At 36.7% G+C, this 19,361-nt stretch overlaps 1 protein-coding gene across 1 annotated transcript in view; it reads left to right on the top strand.

Annotated features, from left to right (window-relative positions):
• The window catches only part of DNAH8 (dynein axonemal heavy chain 8), a 357,024-nt gene that overhangs the window by 183,477 nt on the left and 154,186 nt on the right, over nucleotides 1-19,361 (top strand). Inside the window, exons 51-57 of the mRNA XM_038553950.1 lie at nucleotides 127-368; nucleotides 457-597; nucleotides 2,055-2,292; nucleotides 10,145-10,287; nucleotides 10,759-10,893; nucleotides 11,276-11,398; nucleotides 16,254-16,467. Coding sequence (XP_038409878.1) covers nucleotides 127-368; nucleotides 457-597; nucleotides 2,055-2,292; nucleotides 10,145-10,287; nucleotides 10,759-10,893; nucleotides 11,276-11,398; nucleotides 16,254-16,467 — 1,236 coding nt within the window. The remainder of the gene's footprint in view (nucleotides 1-126; nucleotides 369-456; nucleotides 598-2,054; nucleotides 2,293-10,144; nucleotides 10,288-10,758; nucleotides 10,894-11,275; nucleotides 11,399-16,253; nucleotides 16,468-19,361) is intronic.

Here is a 19,361-nt window from a genome sequence, read left to right on the forward strand (position 1 = left end):
CATGTCAGCTTTCTTCTGTGAACCTCCCCCATTCCCGTACTCCCCTCCCTCACCCCAGTTAAATAACACCATGTTTAAATTTTTTGCAGGTGAAAAGTGATTCTTTTCTCTTTTAATTATTTGCAGGTGAAAACATTTTCTTAATTTTAGATGGCCCTGTGGATGCCATTTGGATCGAGAACTTAAATTCTGTGTTGGATGACAATAAAACCCTCACGCTGGCCAATGGAGATCGCATCCCCATGGCCCCTAGTTGTAAGCTTCTGTTTGAAGTCCATAATATTGAAAATGCTTCTCCTGCCACGGTCTCCAGGATGGGCATGGTTTATATTAGCAGCTCTGCGCTCAGTTGGAGGGCGATATTGCAGGTGGGGACCTGAGACCCAGGTGAGCGCGCCCAGGCTCTTCCCCGGGGTCACTTCCTTCATAAACTGAGGTTCTGTTTGTCTGTTGCAGGCATGGTTGAAGAAGCGCACTACACAGGAAGCTTCTGTCTTCCTCGACCTGTATGATAAAATATTTGAAGATACATATACGTATATGAAACTAAGCCTCAATCCAAAAATGCAGCTCCTGGAGTGCAACTATATCATGCAGGTGAGATTATGTACATTCACTATTTAGATTGGAGACTTTCTGCCCACCCTCTTGCAGCTTAGAGGCCAGGTCTCAAATAGAAAATTCATTCAATCCATAGAAATACTTTGATGATATGGCTGTGAAGGTTCGGTGAAGTTTGATTCCTGTTAAAGATTTTGTAAGATTTAATTAATGATTTTACTACCATCTGCTTTATTATTTTCTCTGCCCAGGGTGGGTGTTGGCAGGGGAAGAGGAATGATCTATCTCTCCCACTGTCAAGCTTAGTAACCTTCCCAGAAAGTGCACCCAATAATGACACTAGACAAAATAAATAAAGCAGGCAGTCCTACAGAAAAGCACAAAAAAGATCTGATGACAAGCAAGAAAACTCAAATGGCAATCTCAGCATTGCAAATTTAGAGTTTATAGATAGGGAAAACTTTTAAACAATTTTCCAAGTAGTTTCTAGCATTGTGTGTGTGTGTTCCCCCATCCCCCAAACTCAGTGAGTTTTCCTTAATAGTCTTTGGTGGGGGGTAGGGGGGTGGGAGGGAAGCAGAATTAATCATAGATTTTGAAGGGCTCTCCTGCTTCAGGTGATCTTTTATGATCCATTCTGGTGCTTTGTTTTCTTAGTTTAAGAAGGGATGCCAGTCAGTGCAGTCAGTGAGGGTAGGAAGATAAGAAGTAATACATAAGGGCCCAAATCAACAAACTATTTAGTAATTACTTTAAAATGCATAATATGAATGAAAATCTTATCTTGAATTAATTGAATTAATTTTGTTTTGCAAAACTGAGAATGTCTTACTGTAGATACATTGCTTTCTGATGCCATATGGGAGTTGGCACACTTTTCCTTAAATGAGTGGGTAGCAAATATTTAGGCAAATGTTTGCACAACTGTCCCTCTCAACCACTCACATCTGTTGCTGTATTGCAAAGGCAGCCAGAGACAGTGCCTATGTGAATGAGTGTGACTGTGTTTCAGGAAAACTTTATTTGCCAAACAGGTGGCTGGGCCCCTAGGGCCACAGTTTGCTGAGCCCTGCAAAAAGTGAAAAATAAATACAATCTGAGGTGTAGAAAATTTGGAGTCACTAAACTTTCGATCCAGAAACTACCCTAGAAAACATATAGTCTAAACAAACAAACAAACCCCACATCTAGTTTAGGCCCTTTGTTTTTCAGATCTGGAAACTGAGGCTCAGTGAAGTTGGTGGCATGAACTGGGGTTAGAAATCACACCCCCAGTCCCCCATTTTGGCATTTTTCTGCTAGTCCAAGAAAACTATTGAAAGCAGGATGACTTTTCTCTAAATGCTGTTTGCTGTAGGACAGTGATCAAGCTATATCTAGAGATATATTTTTTCTTCCCCCTTTTCCTCCTTCTTTTAAGTTTCTTATTTAAAAATTTATGTTTCAAAAATTTGACTACAAAAATTTATTTTCTTGTATTAAACTATTTCCAGTCTCTCAATCTACTGGAAGGTTTAATTCCCTCCAAAGAAGAAGGTGGTGTTTCATGTGTCGAACATCTTCACAAATTATTTGTGTTTGGCCTAATGTGGAGTTTAGGAGCTCTTTTGGAACTGGAAAGCAGAGAAAAGCTTGAGGCCTTTATACGAAGTCATGGAAGCAAGTTAGACTTACCAGAAATACCTAAAGGCACAAATCAGACCATGTATGAGTTTTATGTTACTGATTATGGTAAGTACAGAGATTACACCTGAAATGAGAGATAATCTTTCTTTCTTTCTTTCTTTCTTTCTTTCTTTCTTTCTTTCTTTCTTTCTTCTTTTCTTTCTTTTAAGAGTTTGTTTATTTATTCATGAGAGACACACAGAGAGAAGCAGAGTCATAGACAGAGGGAGAAGCAGTCTCCTCACAGGGAGCTTGATGTAGGACTTGCCCCCAGGACTCGGGATCACGCCCTGAGCCAAAGGCAGATGCTTAACCACTGAGCCACCCAAGTGCCCTGAGATGATCTCTTTTTCAATGAGAAAAACATAAACTTCCATGAATTATTCTATGGGGAAACGTTAAACCAATTATAAATAACATGATTGCTAATGTCATTTTTAAAAGGCATATATATACAAAGAATAGAAGAATTTTGTGTATTGGCCATGCTGGGACCTGGTAAGGGACTCGAGGCTTCTCCTCTTTTTGGAGTGGCCTAAGTGAAATCTTGCGTAAGTAAGTTGGCAATACCTCTTATGTACTTTCTGGTGCTTGAAGAGCAAAGGTAGCAGTGTAGAGGACATAGATTCTTTATGATGCAATAACAGATCAATCCTACAACTTCCCTGTTGGAAATGTCAGAATAGTTAGAGAATGAACCAAGCAGATGGGGTCCTAGCTACATGTAGCAGACTTGGCAAAAATCCAGTGTGTCACCTCAGCCCCCAGCTTCCTGTGTGTGACAGGGCCCAATTTTCCTGTCTCTAAGAGAAATGCCCTTGAATTTGGTACCCTTTACCCAGAGTGTACCTCCAATTCTTCTAAGTTCCAGAGAAGATAAAACATGCCTCCAAAAAAAATGTTTTTACCTCTGATTCTTCCTAAAACCCCAAAGCGGCAAAAGCATTTGTTTTTGTTTTAATGTATAAACTCAAAAGAACAAGAGGGTAGACAGCAATAATAGCATTTTGAAAGCAAGATAGTGAGAAAGGTAAGTGGCACTTGATTTAGCACCCTGGGCCAGGTTGGTCCTAAACTGGCAGTGGGAAGAGTTGAGAAGCAATGTAATGTATGCCACAGGACCTTCAAAGGGCTCGAGAATTGGAAACCGAAGTGAAGGTAGAGGTAAAAACCAGCGGGCTGCTCATAAGTCTGTTTAGGAAACAGAGCTTTGTGTCCTCTTTCCAAAGTCATACTGCTAGATAACTGCATTCACCGCACACTAACTAAAGACTGAAGAATTAGTGTTTGGAGAATGTGAACTACAGAGTTGCCTAGGCTTGGAAGACACTAGACACATCTGAAAGTGGAAGAATCATACTGAAAATAGGGATTAACTGAAAGTTTGTATTGTAAAAGGCTCTATAATAACACTGAGAAGTAAGTGAATTTTTTTCATCTGGCCATCTTTAACCAGTAATTCTGTGAGTGATGTGATGCTCTTAAAGATTTGGGATCATAAAAAGGAGCTCTTACTCAAAATGCAAACTAACAAGGAAATGCACCCTTGAATCTAGGTAGGAATTCTGTTACAATCCAGAGCCGATCAAAAGATGGCTCTTTGAAAAGATCCACAAAAATTGATAAATCTCTTACCAGAGATATTGGGGTGGGGGTGGGGGGAGAGAAGATGTAAATTATCAGCGACCAGGAATGAAAGAGGGAACATTCCTACAGACCCTACAGACATTAAAAAAATAAGAAGTGAATACTAAAAACAATGGTATGAAAGTACATTTGACAATATAGATGAAATAGACAAATTCCTTGAAAGATACAAACTAAACCTCATCAAGAAAAAATAGATACCTTCCATATCCCTATATTCACTAAAAAACTGTATAGTTGGGCAGCCCTGGTGGTCCAGCGGTTTAGCACCGCCTTCGGCCCAGGGCGTGATCCTGGAGTCCCAGGATCGGGTCCCATGTCGGGCTCCCTGCGTGGAGCCTGCTCCTCCCTCTGTCTGTGCCTTTGCCTCTCTCTCTTTCATGAATAAATAAATAAAATCTTAAAAAAAAACTGTATAGCTATAAACTTTCTTACAAAGAAAACTCCAGGCCCAGATGGCATTATTGGTGAATTCCACCAAATACTTAAGGAAGAAATAATACCAATTTTACAGAAATGCTTCTAAAACATATAAAATGGGGATCCCTGGGTGGCGCAGTGGTTTGGCGCCTGCCTTTGGCCCAGGGCGCGATCCTGGGGACCCGGGATCGAATCCCACATCGGGCTCCCGGTGCATGGAGCCGCTTCTCCCTCTGCCTGTGTCTCTGCCTCTCTCTCTCTCTCTCTCTCTCTCTGTGACTATCATAAATAAATAAAAATTAAAAAAAAAAATAAAACATATAAAATGTAAGGAAGAAACATATCCCAGGTAATTTTATAAGGACAATGTTATCCTGATATAAAAACCAGAGAAATACATTATAAGAAAAGTAGACTATAGATCAGTATTTCTTAGGAATACTTTTAAAAAATTTAATTTTAAGTAGGCTCCATACCCAATGTGGCTTGAACTCATGACCCTGAGATTAAGGGTTGCATGCTCTACTGACTGAGCCAGCCAGGTGCCCCAACACACATTTCTTAATAACATTTCAACAAAGGGAAGCCCGGGTGGCTCAGTGGTTTAGTGCCGCCTTCCACCCGGGGCCTGATCCTGGAGACCTGGGATCCAGTCCCACATCGGGCTCCCTGCATGGAGCCTGCTTCTCCCTCTGCCTGTGTCTCTGCCTCTCTCTCTCCTCTCTGTGTTTCTCATGAATAAATAAATAAAATCTTTAAAAAAAATTCAACAGGTTAAATAAATCCAAGTGAGCATTTATTCTATGAATGGAGGATTGGGTTAACATTCAAAATACGATCAATATAATTCATCATATTAACAGACTAAAAAACAAACAAAACATCAGTCATCTAAGTAGATGCAGAAGCATTTGACAAAGTTTAACACCCTTTCATGAAACTCTCAGTAAACTAGGAATAGGAACTTTATCATTTGACAAAGGGCATCTACAAAAAAGCCAGCATTAGACTGAATACTTCCTTTCCAAGATCAGGAACAGAAAAAGGATGTTTTTTCTCACCACTACTATTCAATGTTGTACTAGAGGTTCTAGTCAGTGTAATAAGGCAAGGAATACATACACACAAAAACAAACAAATAAATAAAATATCTACAGATTGAAAAAGAACAAGTATACCTCTGTACAATGGCTAAAATGTACAGATTGGAAAAGAACAAGACAATATGACCATCTGTAAACAATCCTCAAAAAAGTTATTAGAACTAGTATATGAGGGGATCCCTGGGTAATGCAGCGGTTTAGCACCTGTCTTTGGCCCAGGGTGCAATCCTGGAGACCCGGGATCGAGTCCCACGTCGGGCTCCCAGTGCATGGAGCCTGCTTCTCCCTCTGCCTGTGTCTCTGCCTCTCTCTCTCTCTCTCTCTCTCTCTCTCTCTGTGACTATCATAGATAAATAAAAATTTAAAAAAAAGAACTAGTATATGAGTAGCAAGGTCATAGGATAAAAGGACCTATGTATTGTATTATTGATACAATAATAGGTTGTATTTCTATATACTCACAACAAACAATTGTAAATTGAAATTTTAATATACTATTTAAAATTAGCATCCAAATTTAAGCAACCATCAGCTTAATATAGATTGCTATATGCAGAAGGTGTTACATGCAAACTTAGTGGTAACCACAAATCAAAAACCAGTGATAGATGTGCAAAGAATGAAGAAAAAGAAATTCAACTATATCACTAGAGAAAGCTGACAAATCATGAAAGAAAAAAAAAAGATCAGAAAAAAAACTACAAAAACAACCACAAAACAAGTAACAAAATGGCAATAAATAAATATCAATAATTACTTTGAATGTAAATGGACTAAATGTTTCAATCAAAAGACATAGGATAACAGAGTGGATTAAAAAACAATATCCCATCTATATGCTGTCTACAAAAGACTCATTTTAGACCTAAAGTCACCTGCAGACTGAAAGTGAGGGGATGGAGAACCATCTATCATGCTAATGCATGTCAAAAGAAAGCTGGAATAGCCATACTTATATCAGGCAAGCTAGGTTTTAAACTAAAGACTGTAACAGATGAAGAAGAGCATTATATCATAATTAAGGGGTCTATCCATCAAGAAGATGTAATTGTAGATATTTATGCCCCAACTATAATAATAATAAAGGGGACAATCCAACAAGAAGCTATAACAATTGTAAATACGTATTCACACAATATAGGAGCACCCAAATACATAAAACAGTTAATAACAAACATAAAGGAAATAATCTATAATAATACAGTAATAGTAGGGGATATCCATACCCCACATACATTGATGGACAGATCATCTGAACAGAAAATCAATAAGGAAACAGTGGCTCTGAATGACACACTGGACCAGATGGATTTAACAGATATGTTCAGAACACTCCATCCTAAAACAGGAGAATACCATTCTTTCCAAGTGCAGATGGAATGTTCTCCAGAAGAGATGACCTATTAGCCCATGAAACCAGCCCCAACAAATTCAAGAAGATTGAAATCATACCATGCATCTTTTCTGACCACAATCCTATGAAACTAGAATTCACAAGAAAAAATCTGGAAAAAGCACAAATACATGGATGTTAAATAATATGCTACTAAGCAATGAATAGGCCAATGAGGAAATCAGAGAAGAAATAAAGAATTACATAGAAACAAAAATGAAAACACAATGGTAAGCAATGAATAGGCCAATGAGGAAATCAGAGAAGAAATAAAGAATTACATAGAAACAAAAATGAAAACACAATGGTCCAAAATCTTTGGGATGTGGCAAAAGCAGTTCTAAGACGGAAGTTGTAGCAATAATTCAAGAAGCAAGAAAAATCTCAAATGACCTAAACTTACACCTGAAGGAGATAGGAAAAAGAACAAACAAAACCCCAAAACCAAGAGAAGGAAGGAAATAATAAAGATTAAAGCAGAAATAAGTGATACAGAAATTAAAAAAAAAAAAACAAAGGAACATATCAATGAAACCAGGAGTTGGTTCTTTGGAAAGATCAACAAAATTGATAAACCTCTAGCCAGAGTCATCAGAAAGAGAGAGAGAGAGAGAGTATATCCAAATAAACAAAATCACAAATGAAAGAGGAGAAATAGCAATCAACATTACAGAAATAGAAACAATTGTAAGAGAACATTATGAAAAACTATGTCAATAAATTGAACAACCTAGAAGAAACAGATAAATTCCTAGAAACATATAACCTATCAAAACTGGAAGAAGAAGAAATAGAAAATTTAAACAGACCAATTACCAGCAATGAAATTCAGTCAGTAATCAAAAAGTTCCCAACAAACAAAAGTCCAGGATCAGGCAGCTTCAAAGGCAAATTCTACCAAACATTTAATGAAGAGTTAATATAATACCTATTCTCAAACTATTTCAAAAATTGATGAAGGAAACTGAAGAGGACACAGAGGAATGGAAAGACATTCCAATCCATGTTCATGGATTGGAAGAACAAATATTGATAAATATCTATACTACCCAAAGCAATCTTCAGATTTAATGCAATCCCTATCAGAAGACCCAACAGCATTTTTCACAGAACTAGAACAGTCCTAAAGTTTGTATTGAACCACAAAAGACCCAAAATAGCCAAAGGGATCTTAAAAAAGAAAAAGAAAACTGGAGGTGTTGCAATTCTAAACTTCAAGTTATATAACAAAGCCATAGTAATCTCAACAGTATGGATATTGGTACAAAAACAGACACAGAGATCCATTAAACAGAATAGAAAACCCAGAAATAAACCCATAGTGATATGGCCAATTAATCTTCTACAAAGGAGGAAAGAATATCTAATGGGAAAAGACTATCTCTTCAACAAATGGTGGGAAAACTAGACAGCTACATGTAAAAGAATGAAACTGGACCACTTTCTTACACCATATACAAAAGTGAACTCAAAATGGATTAAAGACCCAAATGTGAGACCTGAAACCATAAAAATCCTACAAGACAGCACAGATAGTAAATTCTTTGACATCAGCTATAGTAACATTTTTCTAGATATTTCTCCTTAAGCAAGGGAAACAAAGGCAAAAGTAAACTGTTGGGACTATAAAATAAAAAGCTTCTGTGCAGTGAAGGAGACAATCAACAAAACTAAAAGGCAACCTAGAGAATGGAGGAAGATATTTGCAAATGACATAGCTGATAAAGAGTTAGTATCCAAATATATAGAGAACTGATACAACTCCAGGCACCTTTTTTTTTTTTAAGATTTTATTTATTTATTCATGATAGACATAGAGAAGAGAGAGAGAGAGATGCAGAGACACAGGCAGAGGGAGAAGCAGGCTCCATGCTGGGAGCCAACGTGGGACTCGATCCCGGGTCTCCAGGATCGCACCCCGGGCCAAAGGCAGGTGCTAAACTCCAGGCACCTTTGTGGTGGGGGGATGGGTAAAATAGGTGATGGGGATTAAGTAGTGCACATGTTGTGATGAACACAGGTGATGTATGGAACTGTTGAATCACTACCTTGTACCCTGAAACTAATATAATACTCTGTTAACTATACTGTAATTAAAATAAGAAACTTAATAAAAAATACATATCTGATAAAATAATCTAATACAGAATACATAAAGGACTCTAGCAATTCCATAATAATGGGTAGACAGCCAAGCCCAATTTTTAAAAATGGGCCATAAATTTAAATAGATGCTTCACCAAAGATTTATAAATGCTGGAAAAAAGCATATGAAAAGATATTCCACAGCATTCGTTATTGAAGAATTGCAAATTGAAACTATAATGGTTTATCATTACACAGCCACCAAAATGACTAAAATGAGATTAGTTCCACCAAATATCGGCGAGAACGTGGAACAACTGGAACTCTCATATTGTACACTGGTATAGCCACTTTAAAAGAACAGTTTCTCTGTTTCTTAAAAGTTAAACATACACTTTAACATATAACTTGATATTTTGCAAGGAAATTTGAAACTGAGGTTATTCCTCAAATGCTGAATATTTTCTTTGCTACACTCAAATGCATGCTCCCTTGCTCTGTTTTCATGCATTCTGTGTACACAGCAACTTTTTTTGGAACAATCCTGGATCATAGTACGATATTTCTGGAGACATTTAAAATGCCAGTGGAAGTGAACAAAACAATACCAACAATGCAAGTAATTTAAATGGCAACAATGGGAACATCTCTGATCAAGTTTACCTAGCCAGTAATGATTACAAGTCTTCATAGATTGTAAGGCACATTCCAGATATGCTAAAATATAACTAAACTTTTTTTAGAATTGATGAAATGTGATAATAATTCTTATTATACCAATAATACCAACCAGTAAATTACTAATTATATACTATCAGTTAATAAACTAGTAGTCAGGAGCCTGGGTACTTTATTCATTAGGGTTAGGGCTAGTTTTATTTTCCCCACTTCCCATGGCAAACATTCTACATCCACTAATCAGTTACCCCTTTTTGGTCTTTGCCACCCTTTCAGTTGATGTGGGTTACCTACTAAATACTAAACATGTCATTGGTTTTTACCACTAGTCAATTCTAATTCTATTTCAGGCCAGGTCTCTCTAGATGAATGATTTAGAAGTTTAAAAACTGACCTTATAAAGAGACAAAACAAACTTAAATGATCAAATGCCATATATATTATATAAGCAGATATGCTAACATATTTTTGGAAAATGTTTAAAATGTTCCTATTATTCTGTTGGTTGTTTATATAGCCTTTCATTTTTATATTTTGAGACCACTTTCAAAGAATGCAGTTTTTTGAAGATGAATTTTTACTTACTGTATAGGAGACTGGGAGCACTGGAATAAGAAACTTCAGCCATATTATTATCCAACTGACAGTATTCCAGAATATTCATCAATTTTGGTTCCAAATGTTGACAATGTTAGAACAAATTTTTTGATAGACACCATCGCAAAGCAACAGAAAGTAAGTTTGATAGTTTCTTAGCTAATCACAAGCCTATATGAAGCACATCCCTTTTCTCATGCTATAGGTTGAATAATTAAGCTCCAGGACAAAGGGCTGGAGGTAGTGCCATTTAAGGGAAACACATTTGAAAAATGAGGCCCAGGATATATTCCAACTTAATAACCCCTGAACTGCTAAGGAAAGTGGGGGTCTGCTCTGCTCACAGAGTCGCTCCCTACTCCCATGGTCACATGAATATTTACCCATATTTTCTTCCAGCATAGTCATAGTACACATTTTACATTCATATCTTTAATTGAAGTAAGATTTATTGATTGATTATTTATCTTTAGGATTTATTTTGATGTGGGTCTAATTCTAAAAAGTAATTAAAATTAGTTGTATTAATTTTTACATTAAAAAATTAGCAACCAGAACCATAAGATATTTAAAGCTAAACACCTTACAACAATTATCTGATGATTACAGGCTGTTTTGCTCACTGGAGAGCAGGGAACTGCAAAAACTGTAATGGTTAAGGCCTATATGAAAAAATATGATCCTGAAGTACAGTTATCCAAAAGTCTAAACTTTTCATCTGCCACAGAACCCATAATGTTTCAGGTAAAACCTATCATTTGCTGAGGTAATCAACATCTTAAATGTTTTGAGTGGTGATGACAGTAAAGTGTATATGCATATAAAACCTAATGTGTGTGTGTGGGAAATGGAGCTGCACTTGGCATTTGGCTATTAGCTTTCCTAAGGTTGAGATTGAAGCCAAATCCATACAGCCTATTTTGACCCAATATTGAGGCTGAAGCCGAACTTTGTGTATAAAATTAGTGATCAATATTCCAATAATGTATTTTTTCAATCTTACAATGTCTATTTTAATAATGATATTTATACATATTAAATAACTCAGTTCTACTCTGAAAGACCTACTCCTCATTTCTAGGAATATGGTTTGAAATCTAACTTAACACAAACATCTCTTCTCTAGAGAACAATGGAAAGCTACGTGGATAAGCGAATGGGAAGCACATATGGGCCACCAGGAGGCAGAAAAATGACTGTATTTATTGATGATATTAATATGCCTGTGATTAATGAATGGGGAGATCAGGTATGATTAAAATATCTCCTAGAAAATGAGATTTAATCCTTATTTTTAGTTATATATAAAAAGTGTCAATAGCCTTTGTCTTATGAAACCTCATAGCAATTCTGTCTCTTTCAGCTTCTCTCTTATAGCTGGTATTCTCCCTCCTTGAAATCCATGTTTTCCAGCAATATGTCTTCCTGCCTTCTGGCTTCTTGATTTCGGTGTCCTTTCTGGCTCCTCTCTTCTTTTCCCCAGGATTTTATCTTTGCTGTTATTGCTTACTTTATATACTCCCTCCAAGGAATACCTGATTTAGAAAACATCTTTTTTTTTTTTCCTTTTTAACTCTGCTACACACGTGTCTTCCTTGTGATCATCTGTGAACCCCAGAGTCATTCTCCATCAGAGAACCTCACTGATGCTGCCAGCATTTTGTTCCTCGTGGGATTCCCAACACCTCCCTCCCACCACCGCCCACTGCCTCATCAGTAATGTCTTTTTAAAAACATTTTATTTATTTATTCATGAGAGACACAAAGAGGGAGGCAGAGACTTAGACAGAAGGAGAAGTGGGCCCCACGCAGGACCCTGATGTGGGACTTGATCCCAGGACTCCAGGATCACACCTGGGCCAAAGCCAGGCGCTCAACCGCTGAGCCATCCAGGCGTCCCATCAGTAATGTCTACCTAGAGCTGCCAGGACCCATCCCATCTGGCCTTTTATCCAAGTTCACCTCAGATACCTCTAGGAAGTCAGGACTCCCAGGTCTGTGCTCACCCTGAGACTATTCATCAAACAGCTCTACATGGTCTTTCTCTGATCTCATTTCCTACTTTCCCCAGTCCTGAAACCTTTCTGTGTGGTCGCTTGCTTGAGTTTCTTAGTAATAATTTTTGAACAATGAGCCTTGCATTTTCATTTTCTCTGGGCCCCACAAATCATGCAGCCTGCTTGTTATAATTTTCAGTGATGCTGGTACCAACATATGATCTTGGCCTCTTTGCTCCTTGAAATCTCCTCCAATGATCATGCTTTCCACCCCATGTGAATTACTCATTCATGAAGTCATACCTATACCTTGTCATTATCAAGAATGGTGAACCCTTCATTATCTCAATTTCAAGCATTTTATCCTCTGATTACCATGTGTACTCTTTGCAGCTCATTCTCTCTGCTACCCAGACTCCAGATGGAGCTACCACGATCCATACTTCCCACCATCATTAAACCCTCCCCTATTTCTTCTAGTTTCCTCATTTCCTTCCTTTCCTAGCTTAAATTCCATGATGCATCATGATAATCACCATGGCATACATTCTCTGCCCACGTTAACCACATTAAAGCCTTGTTGAAACTCTCTGGCTGCTCTCTGCCCATCTGCACCAATGCAGCTTTACTTGGCAAGAGAAAACCACACAATCCTGGCTTCACTTTAAAATCATTATCATGGACCTCAACTTCCATTCAGGCTCCTGGTCTGTGAGATTACTATTGATTGCATACATTCTTCATTTTCCCAGACTTCCAACACTTCCAACAGTCAGCCCTCAGCTAAGTACAGATGTGTTGCAGCTTTCTTCCCATTTCTCTGAGAAAATTATTTTTTCCTTTTGTTTGTTTCCTATCCATATACTGTACTCAAATTCTATGTTCTAGTGATTACCTTAGACAGCACATCCTGCATGCACAGATAATTAAAAATAAAAATAAACCCTTTATTCCTATCTTATATAGCCAATGACTTTGGTTTTTTTTTTTTTGTATATTCTTTTATTGGAGTTCGATTTGCCAACATATTGTATAACATCAGTGCTCATCCCATCGAGTGCCCCCCTAACTTTTGGACATTTTAATTCCCTTTATCTCTTTCCTGACTTATTCTATTGTTGATTTGCCACTTAAGTCTCTCTCTTTAAAAAAGAAAAAAAACTCCCTCTTCATTTGCATTACCCACATATTCACCAGTTTCTTTGCTCTTTTTTTTATTCTTGCTTCCTGGACCTTGCATCTGGTATCACGTTTTTTTATGCTTTAAGAATCTACCTTAAGAAGGTTTTTTTTTTTTTTTTTTTAAAAGGTCTTTTAATGGCTCATTCTTTGTTTTTGTTTGTCTGCAATGTCATTTCATCTTCTTTATTTGAAATACCTTGTTGCTGTATGTAAAAATCTAGATTGGCAGTTATTTTATCTCATCATGTTGAATATATTCCCTTTTTTTGTTTTCCTTGTTGCTGTTGAGAAGTCAACTACTGCTTGATCATTGCACCTCTGAAGTTAATCTGCCTTTTCTTACTTGCTGCTTTTAAGACTTTCTCTTTACTTTCCTGTAATTTTTACCTTTTAAAAATGATGTTCTTTGGTGCAGATTTATTTGTATTTATTTGTTTGGGATTCACTGGAATTCATGAATCTGTGGTTTGATGTCTTTCATCAGTTCTAGAAAATCTCCAATCCTTATCTCTTCAAATATTGCTTCTGCCCCACTTTCTTTCCCTTTTCAGAGTCCAAATGTATATCAGATTTTCTTCTATGCCTTATATGTTTCTGTACTTCTTCTCTGTACATCCCAGCCCTTTCTCTCTCCAATGCTTGTAGTTAGATAATTTCTCCTCTTCTGTCTTCCACTTCACTAATTTTCTTCTCTGCTTCGTCCAATCTGCCATCAAATTTATCCACTAAGTTTTATTTTAAAGATTTACTTACTTATTTGTTTTGAAATTCACTTTAAAATTTGAAGAGCGAAAAGAAGCAAGGAGTAACTGAAATCAAAACTCAGTGGTTAAGGGGTGCCTGGGTGGCTCAGTCAGTTAAACATCTGACTCTTGATTTCAGCCCAGGTCATGATCTCATGGGTCTTATGAATTTTGAAAGATATTGAGCATAGTTGTTTTAAAGTCTGTGTCTGTTAACTCCAGAGTCTGAAGTCTTTGTGAGTTTATTTTGAAGCCTAGGGTGGATATGCTCTCATCCAGACAGGTTTTGAGTTTTCTTTCGCCAGATACTTCTTATTCAGTCAGGATTATCTCAAAGGAAGCCTTTGAGTCTGAAAGTTTCTGGCCCACTTAGACTCTGCTTACCCTGGGTGCAAATCTATGCAAATGTTATGCTGAGGCCACAGCCTCCCAGGGAAGTCTTCTTTTTCTTTTTTCTTTCCATTTCCCCCTTTCATTCAGCAGGAATCCAAGGCAGAGAGACTTCTCAGGCAATTCCTGTAATGTGAGGGGAGTGGGAGCATATTAAGATATCATCTATAAGCTGAAAAGCTCTTGCATTTCAAATTCATTTAACCAATTAGGGATATCTTGTTGGATCTCAAACTTAACATATACAAAACTAAATTCCTGTTACTCCCTAAATCTGCTCCTGCAACACTTCTCCATCTCAAAAAATGGCAACTCCACACTCAATCTGTTAGGAAATCATGTGGGCTCTATCTTCAAACTATATCTGAGATTTAACCACTACTCATCATCTCCATTGTTAACACTGGTGGGAGCCACCATCTCTCTTCTTGGTCACTAAAGATGCATTGTTTCCCCATTGCCTTTGCCCTCTCAATCTATTTTCAAATTAGAAATCCATTAAAGCATAAATTAGATTATGACACAGTCCTCTGCTCAAAATCCTCCCATAAAACTTGTAGAATATAAATACTAAAATCCTTCCTGTGACCCAAAGACCCTACGCTGATTGATCTCCTCTCCCCATGACTCTCCTCCAACTACATTTCCTAGTCCTTGCACAAACTGGCTATAATGTTCACTCAGAGCCTCTACATTTGCAATTTCCTCCTCTTGGAATGCTCTTCCCCTAGATATCTAAGTCGTTTTCTTTCTCATTTCCTTCAAGTCTTTGGTTACATGACATGTGAGGTGAATCCTCCTGGATCTCCATATTCAGTTGTACCCTTGAACACTGCCTATTTCCTTTCTCTACTTTATTTCTCCCAAAAGACTTAAACCATTTTATTTACATACATACATACAGGCATACATGTGTACATGTATATATTTTGTCTCCTACCACTAGAATGTACGCTCCATGAAGACAGGAATTTTTGTCTATGCTACAGCAGAATCAGGCACACAGTAATCATTAATATTTGTTGAATGAAAGAGTGTCATTTTTGAGGTGCTTTTGTGTCATCCTCTCAGAGATGCCTAATACAAATTTGGAAATACAGGCATGGAAGTTAGAAGGAAATCGGAAACTAGTTATAGAGTTGAGATTTTTTAGGGTACAGGGCTGACATCACATCCCTTGAAATAGTCAGAAGAGAAAAATCCAACAATGGAACCCTGTAGGAACAGTTACATGTGAGGGACAGATGGAGAAAGAGTAGCTTAGGAAGTGATACAGAGTCCCAAGATGAATCTGGAAAGAACTGAGCATCTGAATCTAAATAAAAGAGGAAAAAATTTCAATAAGAAGGGAGTGTTATCAGTGTTAGAGGCTGGAGAAAAGAAAGAGAAGGACATAAAATTCAAAGCCAAAACATTCAGTGATATTGAAGGCTCAGGAGTAACACCATCCCACATTCTGATTTAAAGTATTTTGAAGTGTTGAATGTTGATTCTTATAACTCTGACTGCTGTTGTAATTGTAGCAAATATTCTGTACCTCACCAATTTAAATTTCTTTGGAAATCCATTTTATCAATGTGGTGAGAGCACACAGGACCTGATCCAGGGTTTAGGTTATGGTTTCATTCATGCATTTAAATCAAATTGCCTTACAGGTGACTGTCAGCATTCACAAATACGTCATTGACAAGAGTTGAATATTTTCTTCTAATCTCACATGTACCATTTTATAGGAGCTGTGGAAGAGTATGATAGTGATATGTTACTAAAGTATCACTGTATAAAATTTCAGATAACTAATGAGATTGTGCGACAAATGATGGAAATGGAAGGAATGTATAGTTTGGATAAGCCTGGAGACTTCACTACTATTGTTGATGTGCAGATCATAGCAGCAATGATCCATCCCGGAGGTGGTCGAAATGATATTCCTCAACGTTTAAAAAGACAGTTTACTGTGTTTAATTGCACATTGCCTTCAAATGCTTCAATAGACAAAATTTTTGGTATGACTATTTTTGATGTTTCTTTTTTTATTGTATTACACAATGGACATAAGCCTTGCAAAACCTTATTTAAAAGATAAAAAGGCTCTGTCCGAAGTAGGGATTAGTTATCTGAAGTGGAGGGCTAAATACCAGAAAAGAAGGACTAAATATTAAGATTACTCATGTTTATAGCCCATTCTAAAATTATTTAGAAGTAGCCTTGTTGAAGTTTGGCTTTAAGGTTTTAGTTCTCTTGACATGATTAATCAGAAAAATTTGGGTTAATGAATAATAGCTCATATATCATAGTTTAACAGTATAATATATCTAGTCAAAAGTAGCATTTTGATATGTTACTGAAAGATTTTTTTTTGACAACAAATTTAGGTCCATATAAGTTGTTTCATTAAAAATTTTGTATATGAAGACATACAACAGAAACTGACCCATACATGGGTCAACAGAAAATGTCCATTCATGTATGGACATTAATTGACATAGCAAGTACTATAGATTAGAAGGGAAAGGGTAGACTTTTAGTAAATGCTATTGTTTTAAATGGTATTGTAATGGTATATAATTAGTGATCTAATGTGAAAATAATTGAAATTGAACCCTTACCTCACACCAAGCATAAAATCAATCAAGATGGATTAAAGACCTAAATATAGAAAGCAAAGATATAAAACATTTGGAAGAAAATATAGGAAAATACCTTCAAATCTGTATTTTTTGTATCCTTTGGGTAAACACCTAGTAGTGCAATTGCTGGATCATAGTGTAGTTCTATTTTTAACTTTTTGAGGAAACTCCATACTGTTTTCCATAGTGGCTGCACCACTTTGCATTCCCACCAACAGTGTAAGAGGGTATCTCTTTCTCCATACCCCCACCAACATCTGTGGTTTCATTTCCTGTGTTGTTGGTTTTAGCTATTCTGACAGGTGTGAGCTGGCATCTTATCATAGTTTTGATTTGTATTTCCTTGATAGTAAGTGATGTTGACTCACATCTTTTCTTGTGTCTGTTGGCTATCTGTATGTCTTCTTTGGAAAAATGTCTATTCACATCTTCTGCCTACTTCTTAACTGGATTATTTGTCTTTTAAGTTTTATAACTTCTTTATATATTTTGGATACTAATCCTTTATCAGATATGTCATTTGCAAATATCTTCTTCCATTCTCTAGGTTGCCTTTTAGTTTTGTTGATTGTTTCCTTCACTGTGTGAAAGCTTTTTATCTTGATGAAGCCCCAATAGTTCATTTTTGCTTTTGTTTCCGTTGTCTCTGGTGCTGTGTCTAGTAAGAAGTTACTCCAGCTGAGGTCAAATAGGTTGCTGCCTGTGTTCTTCTCTAGGGTTTTGATGGTTTCTTGTCTCACATTTAGGTCTTTCATCCATTTTGAGTTTATTTTTGTGTATGGTGTAAGAAAGTGGCCCAGTTTATTCTTCTGCATGTGGCTATCCAGTTTTCCTAACAATATTTTCTGAAGAGATTGTCTTTTTTTCCATTGGATATTCTTTCCTGCTTTGTCAAATATTAGTTGGCCATATAGTTGTGGGTCTATTTCTGGGTTTTATATTCTGTTGCATTGATCTATATGTCTGCTTTTGTGCCAGTAGCATACTGTCTTGATGACTGCAGCTTTGTAATGTAGCTTGAAGTCCAGAATCTTGATGCCTCCAGGTTTGCTTTTCTTTTTCAAGATTGCTTTGGATCTTTGGGGTCTTTTGTGGTTGCATACAAATTTTAGGATTGTTTGTTCTAGCCCTGTGAAAAATGCTGGTGGTATTTTGATAGAGATTGCATTAAATGTATAGATTGCTTTGAGTAGTATAGACATTTAGCAATGTTTGTACTTCCAAGCCATAAACATGGATTTTTTCCCATTTCTTTGTGTCCTCTTCCATTTCTTTCATAAGTGTTCTATAGTTTTCAGAGTACAAATCTTTTACCTCTTTGGTTAGGTTTATTCCTAGATATCATATGGGTTTTGGTGCAGTTGTAAATGAGATAGAATCTTTGATTTCTTTTTCTGCTGCATCATTATTGGTGTATAGAAATGCAACAGATTTCACTGCATTGATTTTCTATCCTGAGACTTTATTGAATCAGTTCTAGCGATTTTTTGGTGGTCTTTTGGGTTTTCTATATATAGTATCATGTCATCTGCAAATAATGAAAGTTTTATTTCTTTCTTACTGATTTGGATACTTTTTATTTCTTTTTGTTGTCTGATTGCTGTGGCTAGGACCTCCAGTACTATGTTGAATAAAAGCTGTGAGAGTGGACATACTTGACTTATTCCTGACCTTAGAGGAAAAGCTCTCAGTTTTTCCCATTGAGGATGATGTGAGCTGTGGGTTTTCCATAGACGATCTTTATCATCTTGAGATATGTTCCCTTTAAACCTATTTTGTTGAGGGGTTTTATCATGAATGGATGTTGTACTTTGTCATATGCTTTTCTACACCTATTGAAATGATCAGAGTGGTTTTTATCCTTTCTCTTATTGATGTGATGGATCATGCTGATTGATTTGTGAATACTGAACCAGGCTTGCAACCTAGCAATAAATCCCACTTGATTGTGGTGAATGATTTTTTTTACTGTATTGTTGGATTCGGTTTGCTAGTATTTTACTGAGGATTTTTGCATCTATTGGCCTGTAGTTCTCTTTTTTGTGATGTCTTTATATCATTTTGGCATTAGGATAATGCTGGTCTCATAGAATGAATTTGGAAGTTTTCCTTCCTTTTCTTTTTTTGGAATAGTTTGAGAAGAATAGGTATTAACTCTTTCTTAAATGTTTGGTAGAATTTGCCTGTCAAGCCATCTAGTCCTGGATTTTTGTTTGTTGGGAGTTTTTTGATCACTGATTTAATTTTTGCTGGTTACCAGTCTTTCAAAT

This window comes from Canis lupus, chromosome 12 (genome assembly GCF_011100685.1).
Source record: "Canis lupus familiaris isolate Mischka breed German Shepherd chromosome 12, alternate assembly UU_Cfam_GSD_1.0, whole genome shotgun sequence".
Taxonomy (NCBI): domain Eukaryota; kingdom Metazoa; phylum Chordata; class Mammalia; order Carnivora; family Canidae; genus Canis; species Canis lupus.